Source organism: Coregonus lavaretus (assembly GCF_964263955.1).
Source record: "Coregonus lavaretus genome assembly, chromosome: 11".
NCBI lineage: Eukaryota > Metazoa > Chordata > Actinopteri > Salmoniformes > Salmonidae > Coregonus > Coregonus lavaretus.
In genome coordinates this window covers 42,204,515-42,228,328 of record NC_139998.1, presented here as the reverse complement: position 1 = coordinate 42,228,328, position 23,814 = coordinate 42,204,515, and the positions used below count along the sequence as shown (strand labels likewise).

The window sequence follows — 23,814 nt, the reverse complement described above, 5'->3', positions numbered from 1 at the left end:
AACCTTGCCCGCAGCTGTTTCCCAGCCAATACAGATACTGTGCCTATCGGCATTTTGTCTGGGGGTAATCAGGCTACCTTGGCAAACATGTCAGTTGGCAAACATCTTCCTGTGTGGTGTCCTGTATACAACAGGAGTTCCCTGATCCTGCTGCAGAATACACAGGGTTTTCCCCTCATCTTGACTGATACTATTTCATTCAATAATAATAATAAAAGACGCACTGAGGTTCCAAACTCCGTTTTAGACAAGACTGACTTTATGACCAAAATTATCCTATTTACTTTGTAGTACATTTAGACACTAGAATAAATGTTTCTGACTCATATTGATGCCACATAGGCTGTTTTCAAAATGATTAGTTGGGTTTTAGGGGCAGTCGCACTTCAATCTCATAATACTTCCTAATTTATCCCCATGTGTTATAATATAACATGTCTTGTCATGTGCAGTTATGTGTATGATGAAAATATCACATCTAACAATAACATAAAAACTAAGACGCAAGCATGTCATATTGACACAAGCTATTTGTGGCATCAGTTGTGACAGCCTTCAATGAATGGTAGCCTACTTCTGTAGTCTCTCGACAACTGAAATGATCACTAGCGGAGGCGGATGAGTGTATCAGCGCTAAACCAATGGGCACAGCCGAGGGGGCGGTATATATGGTAATTTACAAATGGGCTGCAGCCAGCTGTTGCTGCTGGAAATGTGCGCGCCGTCAGAAGGAGAGCTACTTGAATAATCGTCATCCTCGAGCATCAAGTGGACACCTCTAGCCACGGCACTGCGTATTCTATTCACTTCAACGAGGACGAAGAGCTCTTGAATAATTTTGAGACAGGGAAAAAACTTGTCATAGACTCTGCTGTCGTATTTCTCAGTAAATACCGGGTCAAACGCAGAGCCTACAGTAAAGAGAAAGGGAAAAACGTCACACTGGAGAAACATCAAAGAATAGGTGAGCTGAGAGCAGACATTTGTTGTTTTCCTCTATCTAAACAACATTTACTTTCCGAGTTGCCTAAAATACCTTTTATATTCTGAGGATACTGTAAGTTATTGCATAGTTTCATGCTATTACTATGTAAGTAACTTAGATAGATACTTAGGAATGCTTAACTCTGGGACAGGGCTATTATTAACCGAGTATTTTTGAATGACGTCAGCAATTCAGTCATTATTTGGCAGTCTTATTTATTATTAGCAACAACACACGCAGGCCTCACAGCTGTATTTATAGTGCTGTTGCCCAGTTGTATAATTACGTAAGACTGTTTATGCTGTGCTTGACACAGTATTCCACAGTAGGTCTGTTTTTATTGATGGTTTCCTCTAGGTGAAAAGAGATAGATAGGATCAATCAAAGATAGGATTTTTCTAAATGTTAGCAAAAGCTAATTGTAGTGTTCAAGCAGTTGAAAAGTGAGATTTCATCCAATAAAACAAGTAATGGAAAAAGTAGCCCTAGGCTAATGCTTGCATGAGAAATAGTAATACATTTGCATTCTATGGCTGTATCCCACTGAGACATACCTCAGTCAGATCGTATTTGTGTCAGAATTGAAGATGAAAGGAAATGGATAGCAAGATGTATGCATATTTACAGTAGTGGAACTTATAATGCCCCAAGTGTACCCAACAATTTATCTACACATCATAATAATGACTGACAAATATAACCTTTATAGCGTGCATAAATAATGGATATTTGGGGTGAGGGATGTATTGTGTGTGTCGTTATTTCATTCCCATTGCATGTACAACATTTTGTTATGGTGCATTTCTTAAATGCTAGAGAACATTTATATACTTTTTTTTGTAAGCACTACATTTATTTTAGATGATGCCAGTGGCTTAGTGGGTGTAAATGATACTGTCACAATAGGGAGGCAGGCTTTTCTATCATGATGGAAAGATTCTCTGTGCAGCAAATATGTTAAGTGGAATCTGGTCCAGCGGCTGTTTAAATGCATTTTCTTTATGCTTACACTTTAATCTCATTCAGCCTTGCAAAAATCTTAACTTGCATCAAAGCATTGCCAACAGAGAATGTGCAAACAGCAATAGAAAGGCACACATTGTGTGGTTAGGATCCATAAAGAAAAACATGTATTCGAAGTGGAATATTTAAGAATCAACAGTTTTCCATAAAATACTGAAATATTTCCAATGCTCAATTGCAAACAAATATTTGTTTATTGCATACTGAACAGTTCAAATTCTTTGCATGACTTGACAACCTCTGTGTTTGTTATTCTTGTGCTCAAGTTGCTTTTCCATGGACAGCAATATGTTTGTTCTGAAAGAGAGCATCTTTGACCTCTTGGTTTCATAATAAAACCACAAAACTTGGTCACTCAATATTGAACCTGTTGCCCCTTGTGCAGTCATCATGAGTACCTCCCTGTCTCTCTCTGACTCAGTTTCTAAGCTGAGACATGACAGTATAGCCTTGACATGACACTATGGTCTCTGTGGTCATCAAAAATCCCAAAGCCCGTCCAGAAAAATCAGGTGTTTCTATTCTGTCTCAATCCAAAATATCCAGGAAATTGAATTATCTCCTGTTAAAATTAGCCAAATATTTCCACACCTCTGCTTTGCAAAGGTCCAGCCAGGGAGTTATTGAATGTAACAAAGCTTATGAACTGTCTGACCCTGCTATATCACTAGATTTTAAATACATATGGGGTGAAATGTCGATTTTTCAACCATAAATCAGTCGCACAAATGTATACTGTATAAAAAAATAAACATCTCTATCTTTGGCCCAGATTTCACGCAAACCTTAATGTGTGATATATTAAGCGATAAATTAAGTGTTAACTTCATGCATCACGAGTGTGTTTGATGATAATTTTTTTTACAATAATCAACATTTTATTTTGAGGTTTGTTGATGATAATTGTGTAGAGTCAATAAATGTTTGCGTCGGTATGTTTGCCTTGGCTTAGGGGCTTATGTATTGGGTTATGCAAATAGGATTCCTGCCTTCTATTTTGAGACCTGGTTTCTCATCTTGCCATTGAGCTGAAATGACTGGCAGAAGCATCAACAACTAATACCGAAAAAATGTGTTGGGCTTTGGCCTGGTCAGGTGCCACATACTCTGCTTGTATGCTTATTTCCAGCTAATATTCTATGGTAGTTGGATCATACTGTAGCCTAAATCTATGCTTCTCTATTCAAAGTTATAAGCCTAAAAGGGGAAATGTATGGTTATTGCAAAGAGTAAACATTAGCGCAAAACACATGTATTTATTTTTCATGGAATGTGCATGACACAGTTGTTATCGTCATGTAAATATACAGTAAGTATCGGTGTTCATGAGTAAGTTCCCATTTAACATTCACTGGAATTAACATTCAGTGTGTTAGTGAGAAGTAACACGCCTCTGTATCAAGTCCCCCACTCATTAAGTAGTGCTACAGCGTTGACTGGTAATGACAAAACAGTTTGTTGTTGGTGTTCACCCCGTGTTGTCCCAGTGAGACACTCAGCAATTAGTCTGTCCCTGTCTCCGGGGACTGCAGGGTGTCTTTGGGAGAGAGGGCCTGACTGTGTTAGAGGCCTGCTCTGTTAGCGTGTATGGTCTCGCTTCCGCTGTCTGGCCTCCGAGAAGGGGTCAGAGGAAGCTGCTCTCTGTCCCTAGGAGCTGTAGACCCTGGGGCAACTGTGTATGAGTGCAATTATTGCACTATTCCCTCAGAACAGCCTCAATTCATTGGGGCATGGACTCTACAAGGTGTCGAAAGCGTTCCACAGGGATGCTGGCCCATGTTGACTCCAATGCTTCCCACAGTTGTGTCAAGTTGGCTGGATGTCCTTTCGGTGGTGGACCATTCTTGATACACACAGGAAACTGTTGAGCGTGAAAAACCCAGCAGCGTTGTAGTTCTGGACACAACCCGGTGCGCCTGGCACCCACTACCATACCCCATTCAAAAGCACTTGCATATTTTGTCTTGCCCATTCACCCTCTGAATGGCACACATACACAATCCATGTCTCAATTGTCTCAAGGCTTAAAAATCCTTCTTTAACCTGTCTCCTCCCCTTCATCTACACTGATTGAAGTGGATTTAAGAAGTGACATCAACAAGGGGTCATAGCTTTCACCTGGATTCCCCTTGTCAGTCTATGTCATGGAAAGAGTCAGTGTCCTTAATGTTTTGTACACTCATATATATATATATATATATATATATATATATATATATATATATATATATATATATATCATATCATATCATATGTAGACTACCACAGATACAGGCCTGGTCCTGGTCGTAGATACCATGATCTCTGGAGTATCAAAAAGTGATTGGATTCTGTTCCAAAGTGTATGTACAGGGTCATCGGAAATTAAGACCATAAAATGTGGTTGCTACCTTCCAAGGCAGCCAAATGTACATTCTCATCAACGCTCCAATGATTTTACAGACAGTGAAACTCTTGCTGACAGCTACATTGCTGTCTTACTTGGCTGTTTTTAGCCTTTTTGAGCGGCAGTTGTCATACGGACTGCATTATCCAGAATTAGGTGACATTATGCGTGTGCGGGTTTACTGGCTGTAGTGGTTTGAGAAACATTCAAAACCACTCTGAGAAGGCCATGTCCTCACCGTTTAGGCAAGGTAAATGCTATATTTGCCTGGCTGTGTGAGAGGTGGGGGCTGTCTGTGGTGAGTAGTTCTATCTGAGAGAAAGGAACTTTCTGTAAACCCCCATGTGATAAAGATCTCTGGCTTCTCTTTAGCTCAGATCTCCCACTTCCCTCTATTCTCTTAATTTACATCTGAGGTGAGATGCTATCTACTGCAGAAGAAAATGTAGGTCTGCTACCCTCCAAAAAATGCTGGGTCGTTTGGTTGACCCAACTGCTGGGTTGCAGGCGTTGGGTCACTTAATTGAGTTATTTTCTTTAACAACTGCTGGGTTATTGGTGCTGGGTTATTGAGCTATTTATGAAATTGCTTCTACCAATTATTGATAAACATGCACCTGTTAAGAAACTGACTGTTAGAACTGTTAAGGCTCCATGGATTGATGAGGAATTGAAAAACTGTATGGTTGAAAGAGATGAGGCAAAAGGAGTGGCTAATAAGTCTGGCTGCACATATGACTGGCTGACTTAATGCAAATTGAGAAATTATGTGACTAAACTCAACAAAAATAAGAAGAAACTGTATTATGAAGCCAAGATCAATGACATAAAGCTTTGGAGTACTTTAAATGAAATTATGGGCAGAAAGACCAATTCAACTCCATCTTTCATCGAATCAGATGGCTTATTTATCACAAAACCATTTGATGTTGCCAATTATTTAAATGATTACTTCATTGGCAAAGTGGGCAAATTTATGCAGGAAATGCCAACAACGAACAGTGAGCCATCGTATAATGCATAAAAAAACAAATAATGAAAGAAAAGCATTGCAAGTTTGAATTTTGTAAAGTTGGTGTGGGAGAGGTGGAATAATTATTGTTATCGATCAATTATGACAAACCTCCTGGTATTGACAACAGATGGAAAGCTACTGAGGATGGTAGCTGAGTCTATAGCCACTCCTATTTGTCATATCTTTAATCTGAGCCTAGAGGAAAGTCTTTGTCCTCAGGCCTGGAGGGAAGTCAAATTAATTCTGCTACCCAAGAGTGGTAAAGCAGCCTTTACTGGTTCTAACAGCAGACCTATAAGCTTGCTGCCAGCTCTTAGCAAACTGTTGGAAAGAATTGTGTCTGACCAAATACGATGCTATTTCTCTGTAAACAAATTAACAACAGACTTTCAGCATGCTTATAGAGAAGGGCACTCAACATGTACTGCACTGACACAAATGACTGATGACTGGTTGAAAGAAATTGATAATAAGAAGATTGTGGGAGTTGTACTGTTAGATTTCAGTGCAGCCTTTGACATTATTGACCATAACCTGTTGTTGAAAAAACATACACTACCATTCAAAAGTTTGTGGTCACTTAGAAATGTCCTTGTTTTCGAAAGAAAAGCAATTTTTTGGTCCATTAAAATAACATCAAATTGATCAGAAATACAGTGTAGACATTGTTAATGTTGAAAATGGCTATTGTAGCTGGAAACGGCCGATTTTTAATGGAATATCTACATAGGCGTACAGAGGCACATTATCAGCAACCATCAGTCCTGTGTTCCAATGGCACGTTGTGTTTGCTAATCCAAGTTTATCATTTTAAAAGGCTAATTGATCATTAGAAAACCCTTTTGCAATTATGTTAGCACAGCTGAAAACTGTTGTGCTGATTAAAGAAGCAATAAAACTGGCCTTCTTGAGACTAGTTGAGTATCTTGAGCATCAGCAATTGTGGGTTCGATTACAGGCTCAAAATGGCCAGAAACAAATAACTTTCTTCTGAAACTCGTCAGTCTGTTCTTGTTCTGAGAAATGAAGGCTATTCCATGTGAGAAATTGCCAAGAAACTGAAGATCTCGTACAACGCTGTGTACTACTCCCTTCACAGAACAGCGCAAACTGGCTCTAACCAGAATAGAAAGAGTAGTGGGAGGCCCCAGTGCACAACTGAGAAAGAGGACAAATACATTAGAGTGTCTAGTTTGAGAAACAGATGCCTCACAGGTCCTCAACTGGCAGCTTCATTAAATAGTACCGGCAAAACACCAGTCTCAACGTCAACAGTGAAGAGGCGACTCTGGGATGCTGACCTTCTGGGCAGAGTTGCAAAGAAAAAGCGATATCTCAGACTGGCCAATAAAAAGAAAAGATTAAGATGGGCAAAAGAACACAGACACTGGACAGAGGAAGATTGGAAAAAAGTGTTATGGACAGACTAATCGAAGTTTGAGGTGTTCGGATCACAAAGAAGAACATTTGTGAGACTCAGACCAAATGGAATGATGCTGGAGGAGTGCTTGATGCCATCTGTCAAGCATGGTGGAGGCAATGTGATGGTCTGGGGGTGCATTGTTGGTGGTAATGTGGGAGATTTGTACAGGGTAAAAGGGATATTGAAGAAGGAAGGGTATCACTCAATTTTACAACGCCATGCCATACCCTGTGGACAGCGCTTGATTGGAGCCAATTTCCTCCTACAACAGGACAATGACCCAAAGCACAGCTCCAAACTATGCAATAACTATTTAGGGAAGAAGCAGTCAGCTGGTATTCTGTCTATAATGGAGTGACCAGCACAGTCACCGGATCCGGATCTCAACCATATTGAACTGTTGTGGGAGCAGCTTGACCGTATGGTACATAAGAAGTGCCCATCATGCCAATCCAACGTGTGGGAGGTGCTTTGGGAAGCATGGGGTGAAATCTCTTCAGATTACCTCAACAAATGGACAACTAGAATGTCAAAGGTCTGCAAGGCTGTAATTGCTGCAAATGGAGGATTCTTTGACGAAGCAAAGTTTGAAGGACACAATTATTATTTCAATTAAAAAACATTATTTCTAACCTTGTCATTGACTACATTTCCTATGCATTTGGCTATATTTCCTATTCAAACTCATTTCATGTATGTTTTCATGGAAAACAAGGACATTTCTAAGTGACCCCAAACTTTTGAACGGTAGTGTATGCGTTATGGCTTTTCAACCTCTGCCATATTGTGGATTCAGAGCTATCTATCTAATAGAATTCAAAGGGTTTTCTTTAATGGAAGCTTCTCTAATGTCAAACATGTAAAGTGTGGTGTACTGCAGGGCAGCTCTCTAGGCCCTCTACTATTTTCTATTTTTACCAATGACCTTCCACTGGCATTAAACAAAGCATGTGTGTCCATGTATGCTGATGATTCAACCATATACGCATCAGCAACCACAGCTAATGAAGTAACTGAAACCCTTAACAAAGAGTTGCAGTCTGTTTTGGAATGGGTGGCCAGTAATAAACTGGTCCTGTACATCTCTAAAACTAAGAGCATTGTATTTAGTACAAATAATTCGCTAAGTTGTCACGATCGTCGTTACAGGAAGCGGACCAAGGCGCAGCGTGTGATACAAACATGACTTTATTTTAATTAACGAACAAACCAAAACACGACTCGTGAAGTCCAACGGTTAAACATACCGAAACGGAACAAAAACCCACAACACCCACAGGAAAACATACAGATTAAATATGGCTCCCAATCAGAGATAACGAGCCGACAGCTGACACTCGTTACCTCCGATTGGGAGTCATTGACCAAACATAGAAATAAACCCAACAGAAATACAAACATAGAAATACACCCAACGAATGAACACACCCTGGCTCAAATTACAGAGTCCCGGAGCCAGAGCGTGACAGTACCCCCCCCTAAAGGCGCGGACTGCGACCGCGCCTCAATACGGGCTAAACAAGGGAGGGCTGGGTGGGCATACCTCCTCGGCGGTGGCTCTGGCTCTGGCCTTGATCCCCACCTCCTCTCCCACCCCCCAAAGTACCCCTGGTCCTGTCTAGCCCCGCTGGCCGGAGCCGGACTGACGACACGCGCCCCTGGCTTGGTGCGTGGAGGACGAACGGGCCTTACCAGGCTGACGACGCGCACCACTGCCTTGGCGCGGGGAGCAGGAATGGGCCGGACCGGGCTGACGAAGCGCACCCCTGACTTGGTGCGGAGAGCGGAACCGGGCCGGACAGGGCTGACGAAACGCACCACAGACTTGGTGCGGGGAGCAGGACTGGGCCGGACAGGGCTGACGAAGCGCACCACAGACCTGGTGCGGGGAGCAGGAACGGGCAGAGCCGGGCTGACGAGACGCACCACAGACTTGATGAGGGGAGCAGGGACAGGCCGGGCTGAACTGGCGACGCGCACCACAGTCCTGGTGCGGAGAGCAGGAACGGGCAGAGCCGGGCTGACGAGACGCACCACAGACTTGATGCGGGGAGCAGGAATGGGCCGGACTGGACTGACGACGCACACCACTGGCTTGGTGCGGGAAGCTTGGATGGGCCGGACTGTACTGGGGACACACACCACTGGCCCTACACCGGGATCTGGAACGGGCCGGACCGGACTGGCAACACACGCCAGTACCTCTCGCCGTGCCTCTACTTCCTCCATCCCCTCTTTGACCAGTGGCCCCCGTAACCCGGCGGCCTTCTCCGGCAACCCACTGGACCGCTCTATCGCGGCCTCCTGCTGGTCCGCCGTCGTGAGCCCCCCCCTAAAAATTTTCGGGGCGTCTCTCCTACCCGTGGCCCAGGTCTCCATGTCCCTCGCCAGCTTCTCGCCCTTCTGCCATAATGTCAAGCCCCTCTCTTCCTCACTCGGCTTGACCCAGTCCAGGAGGCGAAGGAGATCTGTGAGGGATCTCCCCGGCGATGGCTCCTGGACACGCTGCTTGGTCCCATCTTGGTGGGTTTTTCTGTCACGATCGTCGTTACAGGAAGCGGACCAAGGCGCAGCGTGTGATACAAACATGACTTTATTTTAATTAACGAACAAACCAAAACACGACTCGTGAAGTCCAACGGTTAAACATACCGAAACGGAACAAAAACCCACAACACCCACAGGAAAACATACAGATTAAATATGGCTCCCAATCAGAGATAACGAGCCGACAGCTGACACTCGTTACCTCCGATTGGGAGTCATTGACCAAACATAGAAATAAACCCAACAGAAATACAAACATAGAAATACACCCAACGAATGAACACACCCTGGCTCAAATTACAGAGTCCCGGAGCCAGAGCGTGACATAAGTTCTAGACCTCAGCTGAATCTGGTAATGAATGGTGTGGATGTTGAACAAGTTGAGGAGACTAAATTACTTGCCGTTACTTTAGATTGCAAACGGTCATGGTCAAAACATATAGATTCAATGGTTGTAAAGATGGGGAGAGGTCTGTCTGTAATAAAGAGATGCTCTGGTTTTTTGACACTACACTCCAAAAAGCAAGTCCTGCAGGCTCTAGTTTTATCTTGATTATTCTCCAGTCGTGTGGTCGAGTGCTGCAAGGAAAGACCTAGTTAAGCTGCAGCTGGCCCAGAACAGAGCGGCACATCTTGCCCTTCATTATAATCAGAGGGCTGATATAAATAGTGGCTAAGAGTTGAGAGACTGACTGCATCACTTCTTCTTTTTATAAGAAACATTAATGTGTTGAAAATCCCAAATTCTTTGCATAGTCAACTCACACACAGCTCTGACACACACTTACCCCACCAGACATGCCACCAGGGGTATTTTCACAGTCCCCAAATCCAGAACAAATTCAAGAAAGCATACAGTATTATATAGAGACATTATTGCATGGAACTCCATTCCATCTCATATTGCTCAAATAAACAGCAAACCTGGTTTCAAAAAACAGATAAAGCAACACCTCACGGCCCAACGCCTCTCCCCTATTTGACCTAGATAGTTTGTGTGTATGTATTGATATGTAGGCTATGTGTGCCTTTAAAAAAAAATTATGTAGTTCTGTCCTTGAGCTGTTCTTGTCTATTTATGTTCTGTATTATGTCATGTTTCATGTTTTATGTGGACCCCAGGAAGAGTAGCTGATGCTTTTGCAACAGCTAATGGGGATCCTAATAAAATACCAAAGTACAGTGGTCTCAACCATATGGTTTGCTTTTTGAAAGTTTGTCAGGTTTGATTGTGTAATGGGTTGTTGATGTTGCCATGAGATCTAGAAGAGATGATTTATGGCAATGGGATATCCTGGTGAAATAAAGTTTAAGAAAAAAAAATCTCTCTATTTTGTGATGAGTAGAAATGATTGCGTTTTGTGATATGTGATATTTTTTCACAGTGTAAAGCCACCTCTCAGACAGTCAGACTGCGAACACAATGGGAAGGAAAAAAATACAAATCTCTCGTATCCTGGACCAGCGGAATCGACAGGTACAACTCTTTGATTGTTTCTATCACTTTCTATCATTATTGTATTTGCCATGGTTTAGTTAAACAGTCACTCATAATAAATAATACATTGAACCAATATGTTTCTGTCCCCAGGTGACGTTCACCAAGCGTAAGTTTGGCCTGATGAAGAAGGCATATGAGCTGAGTGTGCTGTGTGACTGTGAGATCGCCCTCATCATCTTCAACAGCACCAACCGTCTGTTCCAGTACGCCAGCACTGACATGGACAAGGTCCTGCTCAAGTACACTGAGTACAGCGAGCCTCATGAGAGCAGGACCAACACAGACATAATGGAGGTATAAATACATTACTAGGTCCACACATTACTCAACATGTTCTCCTATAGAGTATGTATAGTAATTTGTTATATCCAAAGTTCCAATTACATTCATTCCCAATGAAGACACACAGTTGAGAGAGCTTTTACTTTTAAATGCATAAGCTTATGAAATGCTTACTTGGGCACCGCTATAAAGCATTGAAAAAACAATGTTGGTACGGCCAACTTCTGTATCGTTAGGACATCCCCAAGAGGCAATAGTATAAACAGGCTGTAGTATGAGGTATCCTTGAGGTAATGTCTGTGTGCTGCTCTTTTCTCTGTCCTGTTGCTGTAGACTCTGCGGAAGAAAGGCCTGGGTCTGGACGGGACAGAGCTGCTGGACACTGAGGAGCCCATGCAGGTGGCAGCAGAGAAGTACAGTTCACTCAGCGAGGGCATGGACCTCACTTTGACCCGCCAGCGCTACTATGTAAGTACTCACTGCTGTCTGAGCCAAAGGCTGTAAATGGACTAAAGCTGTTTCATTGATTTATTTTATTTGGTGAAGAATGGCACAGTTTGAGAAAATTATTCTATTGAACGGTCAAAGCATTAATTTGACTCAGTGAGCACATTTTGTACTTAAAGAGACACTTTAACAGTACAATGCAGCTGTAATAGACCTAACTTTCTGATCTTAACTGAAACAGACACTCTCCCATATTTCCCTTCAGGCCCCCTCTCTGCTCTCACCAGAGGCCCAGTTCCTGGTGTCTGGTGGCTGTGAGAATGGATACCCCAACTCGTCCAATCCCAGCCTGAGCTCCAACAGACCCCCGGCCTTCAAGCCCCTGGGCCCCAGACCAGGCTCAGCCAGCCCTGCAGGGCCCCACAGCCACGCTGCCTTCGTGTCTCCACACTCAGGTGAGACCTGGCCCCTAGTTATTTTCAAACATTCCTAGAGGGTTAGAGGTACCATTCTTGCCATGGATTGCCTACAGAATGTGAGGCCACCTCAGTGCTGTGCAGCTGACTGTGAAAACAGGAAGTGTGTGTGTGTGTGTGTGCTGTGTGAAACAGCGTTTGGAGGCTGATCTTTAGTTTCTGAGCAGTGAGTGTGTTTTTTTGTTTGTTTTGTTTTTATATTATTATTATTTTTTTTATTTTTTTTCACCTTTATTTAACCAGTTAAGCCAGTTGAGAACAAGTTCTCATTTACAACTGTGACCTGGCCAAGATAAAGCAAAGCAGTGCGATAAAAACAACAACACAGAGTTACATATGGGGTAAAACAAAACATAAAGTGAAAAATACAACAGAAAATATATATACAGTGTGTGCGAATGTAGTAAGTTATGGAGGTAAGGCAACAAATAGGCCATAGTGCAAAATAATTACAATTAGAATTAACACTGGAATGATAGATGTGCAAGAGATGATGTGCAAATAGAGATACTGGGGTGCAAATGAGCAAAATAAATAACAATATAGGGATGAGGTAGTTGGGCGGGCTAATTTCAGATGTGCTGTGTACAGGTGCAGTGATCGGTAAGGTGCTCTGACAACTGATGCTTAAAGTTAGTGAGGGAGATAAGTGTCTCCAGCTTCAGAGATTTTTGCAATTTGTTCCAGTCATTGGCAGCAGAGAACTGGAAGGAATGGCGGCTAAAGGAGGTGTTGGCTTTGGGGATGACCAGTGAGATATACCTGCTGGAGCGCATACTACGGGTGGGTGTTGCTATGGTGACCAATGAGCTAAGATAAGGCGGGGATTTGCCTAGAAGTGATTTATAGATGGCCTGGAGCCAGTGGGTTTGGCGACGAATATGTAGTGAGGACCAGCCAACAACAGTTGTACCTGCTGGTCATCTCAGTTCAGCTCAACTCCACTCTTCATACTCTATAGTTATTAGTAGGGATGCCACTCAATGGTTTGCCATCGCAACTGAGCTATGTAGTCAAGTAACGCTGCATTTTGAAATGCTATACACTGTACATTATGATGCTTGTCATTTTCCCTTTTTATCAATACAGATCAGAGCAAAACGTATGTAAAAAATATTATGCTTACTGAGTTAATCCACTATCAAGGTGTGAATAAATGTTTCGTTATGAGGTTAACATTAATAATGTACGTTTTGGTAATCTGAAGTGCCAGATGTCTTTAAGAGATAAAGTTCAAGCCTAAAAAAGAACTTCTGTTTTACAGGTGGAGCGAGTGAGAGAGATTGAGAGAGAGTGAATGAGTGTTCTGTCTGTGAGTGAAACATTATTCTACCCACATCTTGTTTCTCACTTCCTATTTGTTTTCTCTCTGTAAAAGGTATTGGCTACTCCATGTTCTCCCATAGCAACCGGAGCCGGGCCTTGGAGATGAAGACTCCTCCCCCTTTGAACCTGGGCAATGACAACCGGCGGGCAGAGAGCAACCCTAGCATGGGTGGCATTCGCGCCAACCTCAACAGTGCTGTAAGGATCTCTTAAATCCTACTTGTCAGTCATAACAAGAGGTTAGCATGAGGTTCTGCAGTACTGCAGGCTACAGTGCATTCGGAAAGTATTCAGACCCCTTCACTTTTTCCACATTTTGTTACGTTACATTAAAAAAAAAAATCCATCAATCTACACACAATACCCCATAATGACAAGCAAAAACTGTTTTGTGGAAATGTTTGCAAATGTATTAACAATAAAGAAAAACTGAAATAACATTTTTACATAAGTATTCAGACCCTTTCCTCAGTACTTTGTTGAAGCACATTTGCAGATCCTCTCAAGCTCTGTCAGGTTGGATGGGGAGCGTCACTGCACAGCTATTTTCAGGTCTCTCCAGAGATGTTAGATCGGTTTCAAGTCCGGGCTCTTGCTGGGCCACACAAGGACATTCAGAGACTTGTCCTTGGCTGTGTGCTTAGGGTCGTTGTCCTGTTGGAAAGTTAACCTTCACCCTAGTCTGAGGTCCTGAGCGCTCTGGAGCAGGTTTTCATCAAGGATCTCTCTGTACTTTGCTCTGTTCATCTTTCCCTCGATCCTGACTAGTCTCCCAGTCCCTGCCGCTGAAAAACATCTGCACAGCATGATGCTGCCACCACCATGCTTCACCATGGGGATTGTGCCAGGTTTCCTCCAGACCTGGCACAGGTCCCCAAGAACACAGTGGGCCCCTGGCACAGGTCTTTATTTACATAAGTAGTCAGACCCTTTGCTGTGAGACTCGAAATTGAGCTCAGGTGTATCCTGTTTCCATTGATCATCCTTGAGATGTTTCTACAACTTGATTGGAGACCACCTGTGGTAAATTCAATTGATTGGACATGATTTGGAAAGGCACACACCTGTCTATATAAGGTCCAACAGTTGACAGTGCATGTCAGAGCAAAAACCAAGCCATGAGGTCGAAGGAATTGTCCATAGAGCTCTGACACAGGATTGTGTCAAGGCACAGATCTGGGGCCAGGGGGGCCAGTATGAAAATGTATGCACTCACTAATTGTAAATCGCTCTGGATAAGAGCGTCTGCTAAATGACAAATAAATAAATAAATGGGAAGGGTACCAAAACTTTTTTGCAGCATTGAAGGTCCCCAAGAACACAGTGGCCTCCATCATTCTTAAATGGAAGAAGTTTGGAAACACCAAGACTCTTCCTAGAGCTGGCCGCCTGGCCAAACTGAGCAATCGGGGTAGAAGGGCCTTGGTTAGGGAGGTGACCAAGAACCCGATGGTCACTCTGACAGAGCTCCAGAGTTCCTCTGTGGAGATGGGAGAACCTTCCAGAAGGACAACCATCTCTGCAGCACTCCACCAATCAGGCCTTTATGGTAGAGTGGCCAGACGGAAGCCAGACTTTCAGACCAGAGCAAAGTACAGAGAGATCCTTGATGAAAACCTGCCTCAGACTGGGGGCGAAGGTTCCCCTTCCAACAGGACAACGACCCTAAGCACACAGCCAAGACAACGCAGTAGTGGCTTCGGGACAAGTCTCTGAATGTCCTTGAGTGGCCCAGCCAGAGCCCGGACTTGAACCCGATCAAACATCTCTGGAGAGACCTGAAAATAGCTGTGCAGTGACGCTGACCATCCAACCTGACAGAGCTTGAGAGGATTTGCAGAGAAGCATGGGAGAAACTCCCCAAATACAGGTGTGCCAAGCTTGTAGCATCATACCCAAGAAGACTTGAGGCTGTAATCGCTGCCAAAGGTGCTTCAACAAGGTACTGAGCAAAGGGTCTGAATACTTATGTAAATGTCATATTTCCGGGTTTTTTTTAATATACATTTGCAAAACATTCTAAAAAACTGTTTTTGCTTGTCATTATGGGGTATTGTGTGTAGATTGATGAGGGGGGGAAAACTATTCAATCCATTTTAGAATAAGGCTGTAACTTAACAAAATGTGTAAAAAGTCAAGGGGTCTGAATACTTTCCGAATGCACTGTAAGTGCATAGATGACATGTCTTTATTTCCCCTGTTCCGAGACAGGTGCATGATAATGGTCCATTCTAAATCAAAACTAATTTCACACATATATTACTTAGTATATGTAAAGACAGGATTAAATCAAGAATAGTCTGATGGGTCACAATATTAGCCTATCACTTGTGAATTATATATTATCACTTGTTTGTATCACTACTAAAGTGGCCAAATAACTTCTTAAAATTAAGCACATTCATCCGCTTTACAACCGGTGTAGAGCCTAACTGGCATACAGTTTCAAGTTTGAGGAAGATCATTTTCACCATAAAAATGCACCTTTATAATAAAGCATTACATTCATAATTGCATTTGTGGTCACATTTGGGAATGGTGTTTTCCCGCTAATTCATTGCATTTTGGAACATTCGCGCTTATAGCCTGCTGCCGTGTGCACATTGCTGCGCTTATAATGTGAAGAAATAGCCTAATAGTTTATCAACATTTTAAGATAAACGTTCTGATCTGTTCAGCCTCATTTCTTTTAACCTCTTAAGGATCGGACCCTTTTTTTCAATTTTCGCCTAAAATGACATACCTAAATCTAACTGTAGCTCAGGACTTGAAGCAAGGATATGCATATTCTTGATACCATTTGAAAGGAAACACTTTGAAGTTTGTGGAAATGTGAAATTAATGTAGGAGAATATAACACATTAGATCTGGTAAAACATAATACAAACAAAAAAACATGCGTTTCTATTTATTTTTTGTTCCATCTTTGAAATGCAAGAGAAAGGCCACAATATAATTGACACGAATACCGCCGAGGCTGCTCCTCCTCCTTGTTCGGGCAGGCTTCGGCGTTCGTCGTCCCCGGAGTACTAGCTGCCACCGTTGGATGTTTCGATGTTTGTTTGGTCATGTCTAGTTTAGTGCACCTGTTTCGTATTCTGTCCTGATTATGTCACCTATAAGTTTCACTGTGTTATGTTTTGTAGTTGTGTGTTAATGTCCGCCTGTCGTTTGTCTTTTTGGTATATTTTGTGTATTAGTGTTTTACGCGTTGCGCGTAGGTTATCGCCTCCTGTGTGTTCGAGGCCATTTATTTTTGTATTGTGTCATTGAGTCAAGTAAAGTCGTTTTGACTTATCCGCTGTGTCCTGCGCCTGACTTCACCACCACATCCACAAGTATACCGTGACAGAATAACACACCTTTTACTATGGAGTCAGCAGGAGCAACGGCGGGAACCGAGTCGCTGGAGGATCGGGTCAGCTACCAGGACGCCAGGATCCAGCAACTCGGATCCGCCATGCAGGAGGTCATGGACACCCTGCGCCGATGGGAGAGAGGAGGTTTGCCCGTGTATTGATTACCGTAATCTCAATCAGATCACAGTTAAATACAGTTATCCTCTTCCTCTGATTGCGAGTATGACGGAATCATTACGCGGAGCGCGTTTCTTCACAAAACTGGATCTCAGGAGCGCTTACAACTTGGTGCGCATTAGGGAGGGGGATGAATGGAAGACATTTAGTACCACCTCGGGTCATTATGAGTATCTCGTCATGCCATACGGGTTAATGAATGCTCCTTCAGTCTTCCAATCCTTTGTGGACGAGATCTTCCGGGATTTGCATGGGCAGGGGGTGGTCGTGTATATTGACGACATTCTAGTGTACTCGTCTACACGAGCCGAGCATGTAGCCCTGGTACGCCGAGTGTTGGGTAGGCTGTTGGAGCATGACTTGTATGTCAAGGCAGAGAAATGTCTGTTTTCCAGGAGTCCATCTCCTTCTTGGGTCATCGGTTGTCCGCGTCAGGGGTGGAGATGGAGATTGACCGTGTGTCTGCCGTGCGTAATTGGCAGACTCCAACCACTGTTAAAGAGGTGCAACGTTTTTGGGATTTTGCCAATTACTACCGGAGGTTTATCCGGGGTTTTGGACAGGTGGCAGCTCCCATCACTTCCCTGCTGAAGGGGGGCCCGGTGCGTTTGCAGTGGTCGGCTGAGGCGGACAGGGCGTTTGATAAACTGAAGAACCTGTTCACCTCGGCTCCGGTGCTGGCGCATCCGGACCCCGCTTTAGCGTTCCAAGTGGAGGTGGACGCGTCAGAGGCCGGTATTGGGGCAGTATTGTCTCAACGCTCAGGCATGCCTCCTAAACTCCGGCCCTGCGCTTTTTATTCTAAAAAGCTCAGCCCGGCGGAACGAAATTATGACGTAGGGGACAGGGAGCTGCTAGCCGTAGTTCAGGCCCTAAAGGTGTGGAGGCATTGGCTTGAGGGGGCTCAACACCCTTTTCTCATTCTGACTGACCATCGTAACCTGGAGTACATCCGGGCAGCTAGGAGACTGAACCCTCATCAGGCTAGGTGGAACATGTTTCTGACCCGGTTTGTCTTTAAGCTTACGTACATCCCAGGGTCCCAGAACGGTAAGGCAGACGCCCTGTCCCAGCGGTATGACACAGAGGAGAGGTCCATTGAGCCCACTCCCATACTGCCGGAGTCTTGTCTGGTGGCACCGGTGGTGTGGGAGATCGATACGGAAATCGAGCGGGCGTTACGCACCGACCCTACTCCTCCGGAGTGTCCAGTGGGGCGGACGTACGTGCCGCTCGAGATCCGTGATCGTCTCATATATTGGGCTCACACGTCACCCTCCTCTGGACATCCAGGTATTGGCCGGACAGTGCACTGCCTTAGCGTTAAGTACTGGTGGCCAACATTGGCTAGGGACGTGAGGGTTTATGTCTCCTCCTGCTCAGTGTGCGCCCAGTGTAAGGCGCCTAGACACCTGCCCAGGGGGAAGTTACAGCCCCTGCCCGTTCCACAACGGCCGTGGTCTCACCTCTCGGTAGATTTTGTCACTGACCTACCTCCCTCCCAGGGGAATACCACCATTCTGGTCGTTGTGGATCGGTTCTCTAAGGCCTGTCGTCTCATCCCAATGCCGGGTCTCCCTACTGCCCTACAGACCGCTGAGGCTTTGTTTACCCACGTCTTTCGGCACTACGGGGTTCCCGAGGATATAGTGTCTGATCGAGGTCCCCAATTCACCTCTAGAGTCTGGAGGGCATTCATGGAACGTTTGGGGGTCTCGGTTAGCCTTACCTCGGGTTTTCACCCTGAGAGTAATGGGCAGGTGGAGAGAGTGAACCAGGATGTGGGTAGGTTTCTGAGATCGTATTGCCAGGACCGGCAGGAGGAGTGGTCGGGTTATATCCCTTGGGCAGAGATTGCCCAGAACTCTCTTTGCCACTCCTCTACTAACCTGACCCCTTTCCAGTGTGTGTTAGGATATCAGCCGGTTCTGGCACCATGGCATCAGAGCCAGATCGAGGCTCCTGCGGTGGATGAGTGGTTTCGGCGCTCGGAGGAGACGTGGAACGCTGCACACGTCCATCTGCAGCGGGCTATCCGTAGATAGAAGGCGAGCGCCGATCTCCACCGCAGTGAGGGTCCAGTATACGCACCTGGAGATCGAGTCTGGCTCTCGACTCGAAACCTGCCCCTTCGCCTGCCCTGCCGGAAGCTGGGTCGCCGGTTTGTGGGGCCATTTAAAGTCCTGAGGAGATTGAACGAGGTATGCTACAAGTTACAACTGCCTAATGATTATCACATTAACCCCTCGTTCCATGTGTCTCTCCTCAGGCCGGTGGTAGCTGGTCCACTCCAGGACAATGAGATAAGAGAGACTCCTCCGCCCCCACTGGACATCGAGGGGGCTCCGGCGTACTCAGTCCGGTCCATCGTGGATTCGAGACGTCGGATGGGGGGGGTCTACAATATCTCGTGGAGTGGGAGGGGTACGGTCCGGAGGAACGGTGCTGGGTGCCTAGGAGGGATATCTTAGATCCCTCCCTCCTGACGGAGTTCCACTGTAACCATCCCACGCGCCCTGCTCCGCGTCCTCCTGGCCGTCCCCGAGGCCGGGGTCGGCGCACGGTCAAGGGGGGGGTACTGTCACGAATACCGCCGAGGCTGCTCCTCCTCCTTGTTCGGGCAGGCTTCGGCGTTCGTCGTCCCCGGAGTACTAGCTGCCACCGTTGGATGTTTCGATGTTTGTTTGGTCATGTCTAGTTTAGTGCACCTGTTTCGTATTCTGTCCTGATTATGTCACCTATAAGTTTCACTGTGTTATGTTTTGTAGTTGTGTGTTAATGTCCGCCTGTCGTTTGTCTTTTTGGTATATTTTGTGTATTAGTGTTTTACGCGTTGCGCGTAGGTTATCGCCTCCTGTGTGTTCGAGGCCATTTATTTTTGTATTGTGTCATTGAGTCAAGTAAAGTCGTTTTGACTTATCCGCTGTGTCCTGCGCCTGACTTCACCACCACATCCACAAGTATACCGTGACAATAATATTGCAGTTTAGGTGCAATTTAGATTTTGGCCACTAGATGGCAGCAGTGTGTGTGCAAAGTTTCAGATTGATCCAGTGACGCATTGCAATACTGGACTATTTTGTATCAAGTCTGCCCAAATGTGCCGAATTGGTCCATTTTCAAGTACATAACTATAGAGAACATACAAAAATGATATGGTACTACAAAATATAAGTTTACACACTCCCAGGAATGTCATACATGATGGATCATTAGCTTATACACTAACTTTCACACATCTCGATGGCCGGGCGGGGTGGGTGTGGAGCCAGAGACAGCAGGGGTTCAAACTGTAGAACCCAGTTCCTACATTTGAATATAAAAATGTATTTTATCAAGCAAAACTATGCTACATTTTATCTCTGGGACCCTTAGGATGACAAATCAGAGCAAGAAAACTGAATGTAAGTACATTATTTACCTTCAGAGGTGAATGTATCAAACCAGTTGCCGTGAAATGTGTTTTTTTGTTGTGCACTCTCCTCAAACAATAGCATGGCATTTTTTCACTGTAATAGCTACTGTAAATTGGACAGTGCAATTAGATTAACAAGAATTTAAGCTTTCTGCCAATATAAAACATGGCTATGTCCTGGAAAGTTTGCTGTTACTTACAACAGTCATGCTAATCACATTAGCGCACGTTAGCTCAACCGTCCCATATACGGTGCACCGATCCCGTAGAGGTTAAAATATTTTTTGAAAGGCCACCCGAGTGGCGCAGCAGTATAAGGCACTGCATTCTGGGGTTCGATCCCAGGCTGTGTCATTTCCGGCTATGACTGGGAGTCCAATAGGGTGGCACACAATTGGCCCAGCGTCGTCCGGTTTAGGGGAGGGTTTGGCCGGGGGTACTTGGCTCATCGCACTCTAGGCTGACTTCGGTCGTCAGTTGGACGGTGTTTCCTCCGACACATTGGTACAGCTGGCTTCCCGGTTAAGCGAGCGGGTGTTAAGAAGCAGCGGGTCATGTTTCGGAGGACGCATGACTCGACCTTCGCCTCTCCCGAGCCCGTTGGGGAGTTGCAGCGATGAGACAAGATCGTAATCACGAAATTGTGGAGAAAAAAGTTTTTTGATGCGAGTGGTTGTATTAATTTGGGATCTATCGCATCCCACAACTGTCCCAGAGTATGTTTGGAATATTTATTTATCGCAGAAGGACAAGTTGACCAATAGAATAAGTCAACTTTTGTACTATGGGGGATAGTAGAGGCCTACTCATCGTTAGGCCTACTCATCTTGTTGGCTGACGAAAAGTAAATGTGGACAGTTCTTCTAACATCTTAAATATGCGCCTCGGAATTCGATAAGACGGACACGCGCAGTTGCGTCCCCGATGTGTCTGTCTTCACTTGTAGCCTACTTCGGAGCTGAGATAGATGCCTGTGAGAAGAACCCGATCACGTGACGGGCATTGGCTAATAAGAATTGCGATATCTGAGAAAGCCATGTGAGTTAGAGGTGCTTCGGAACACATAGCCGGGAGAAGTGAATTATAATTATTATAGTCAACCCAAAGGCAAAACGGCCACTGGCCGCAAAAGGCATGGATTATTTTAGTGGGCATTAAGGCCACACTAGAGGGATGCCGTCGGGAAATTCGAGGCATTATCAAGTGCTTGTCAAATTGTGAATGAGAGACTGATGAAGTGTGTGCAGCCTGTGGAAGAAACAAAGCAGAGCTCATGCCTTTCATGGTACTTTTTTCAAATCATCATTAGAGTCGCATGATGCAGCCTTAGAATGTATTAAAAATCTAAACATATAGCCCAACGTTTGTATCACAATTACAGTTGCATAAATAACTCTAAATTAAGCATATAGGAGGACCTTCTTTGTTAACCGCTCAATACAGAATAGCCGCATGTGCGCACTCCCTCAAATCATTGAGAAAATATCCTTTCTATTTTATTCAGCTATGTTCAATTGTATTCTTCATACTATAAAATAATAATACACGGAATTCTAAGCAAATCTTGTCTGCTAAATGAACTAGTGTAGCCCACAGACATATGGCATAACCAGATCAGGACCTAACATAAGGACAACTCAGAGTATGCTATTCTGTTCTTCTGAAATATACTACATTTTCTTCATATCATGTTTCTTTAGACCTGTCTAAAATAAATAATGGATTTATTGTGAAGGTGTAGGCTATATTAAATTGATTTATTAGACTTTTTTAAATGTAGATGTTCCAAAGGTCTGCATCAGTGGCTTGTAGGCTATGCGTGGAAGCCAGGAGATGCTAAATGTGTTTATGTTAATTAACGTTCAATTACCATGAGACCGGCAGTTATTTGCTTGACAATCACCGTCTGACTAAATGTAATTACTGCCACAGCCCCAGTTAGGATAACGTCATAATGATAATGCCATAATGAAGGGACCAATCAGAGAACAGGGTTATGATGGACCAATGAGAGAGCAGGGTGATGACGATGTCATTATGATGATGTCATTATGAAGAGACCAATCAGAGTGCAGGGTTATGACGATGTCATTACGAAAGGCCAATCAGAGGTCCAACCACACTCACACTTGTACACTATAATTCTCACTCTCACACTTACTCACATGGCATGTATTGTTTTGTAGATAGCTTTTTAACAGTGATAATGAAGAGATTGAACCAAGGAGAGATTGAACCGAGTAACTGCTTCTCTCTCCATGTAATGATCAGAGAGGCATACTGTACCAGGGCATGCACCCAGTGAACCACATGCTGGCCATGGGGAAGGCAGGTCTGCTGGGCCACAGTCTTGGGGACTACGGCCTCTCCTCTGCTGGACCATCTGGTAAGACTGCAGCTCTGCTCTTCTGACATCTGTATGTGCTTCTTAGTTAGTGATATAAAATAATAATTTTCCTCTGTCCCAGACTACAGCCACCCAGCTTTCTCCCATGCTGTGAGTCTACAGCGTGGGACAGTGAACCCCTGGCAGACAGCACAACAGCAGGAGCAGCATGTACCCCACCTCAGCCCAGCGTAAGACCACTGATATGTAAACCTTATTCAATTACTAAGTGTTAAACATTGCACAAGGATTGACCTTGATACTGCTGTGGTGTGTATTCTAGTGCCCTTTATAGGAAAAATAGCATGTGAGGAGTTATTTCATACTCTACGTCCCTCAAACTCAACTCTGGACCTCAAAGCCAGTTCCACTGCGTTTTTTCATTGTTCCCCTCTAATCAGGGACTAATTTAGACCTGGGACACCAGGTGGGTGCAATTAATTATCAGGTAACCAGCAGGCTCCGGACCTCGTAGGGTAAGAGTTGAATACCCCCGCTCTACGTCATGCATATTTTCTTCCTTTTTCTCTGTCTGCTTGCTGTGTACCAGGATATCCAGCAGAGGGTGCTCTTTCCCCTCTCAGGCCTCCACCCCCACCCCTCCTCCTCACTCCTCCCTCAATCTCAGCATCAAATCAGAGCGAGCCTCCCCGGAGCACATCTGCTCCCCGACCTCTCCGCCCCTGCACCATCTGAGGCAGCACTCTCCAGTGAGCACCCCCGATTCTGCTTGCCACACCCTCCAGGAGCCCTACCCAGCCAATGAGAGAGAGGAGTTCCCCAAAGGAGGTTTTCCCTACCCGGCTGAGCAAGGGGCAGAGGAGAAAGGGGGGCTGCCCCTGAGGCAATTAGAAATCAGCGATGGGTGGCAGAGATAGCTGGCAGCGACTACCACCCACCACCCACCCTCCTTCAAGCCAGCCACATGGTTTCCCACACACAGAGAGAGGAGGATGGGGAGATGAGGTTCATTCGTTCACATCATCCCAAAGGAAAGAAAGACCCCCCCTTAGAGCTGGGCTGGACTCTCCCTTGTGGGTGATGAACATGTGGCACTGCCTCTCTG

The 23,814-nt window shown here is 44.8% G+C and overlaps 1 protein-coding gene across 1 annotated transcript; it reads left to right on the top strand.

Moving 5' to 3' along the window:
- Nucleotides 1-785: 785 nt before the first annotated feature.
- LOC311136940 (myocyte-specific enhancer factor 2B-like) lies at nt 786-23,626 on the top strand (the record flags this gene model as incomplete). Its single annotated transcript, XM_084171265.1, has 9 exons — nt 786-964; nt 10,765-10,856; nt 10,971-11,174; nt 11,496-11,630; nt 11,875-12,064; nt 13,464-13,609; nt 22,634-22,748; nt 22,831-22,939; nt 23,299-23,626. The coding sequence occupies exons 2-9, from the start codon at nt 10,803-10,805 to the stop codon at nt 23,624-23,626; spliced, it is 1,281 nt and encodes a 426-aa protein (XP_084027391.1). The 5' UTR covers nt 786-964; nt 10,765-10,802.
- Nucleotides 23,627-23,814: the final 188 nt, after the last annotated feature.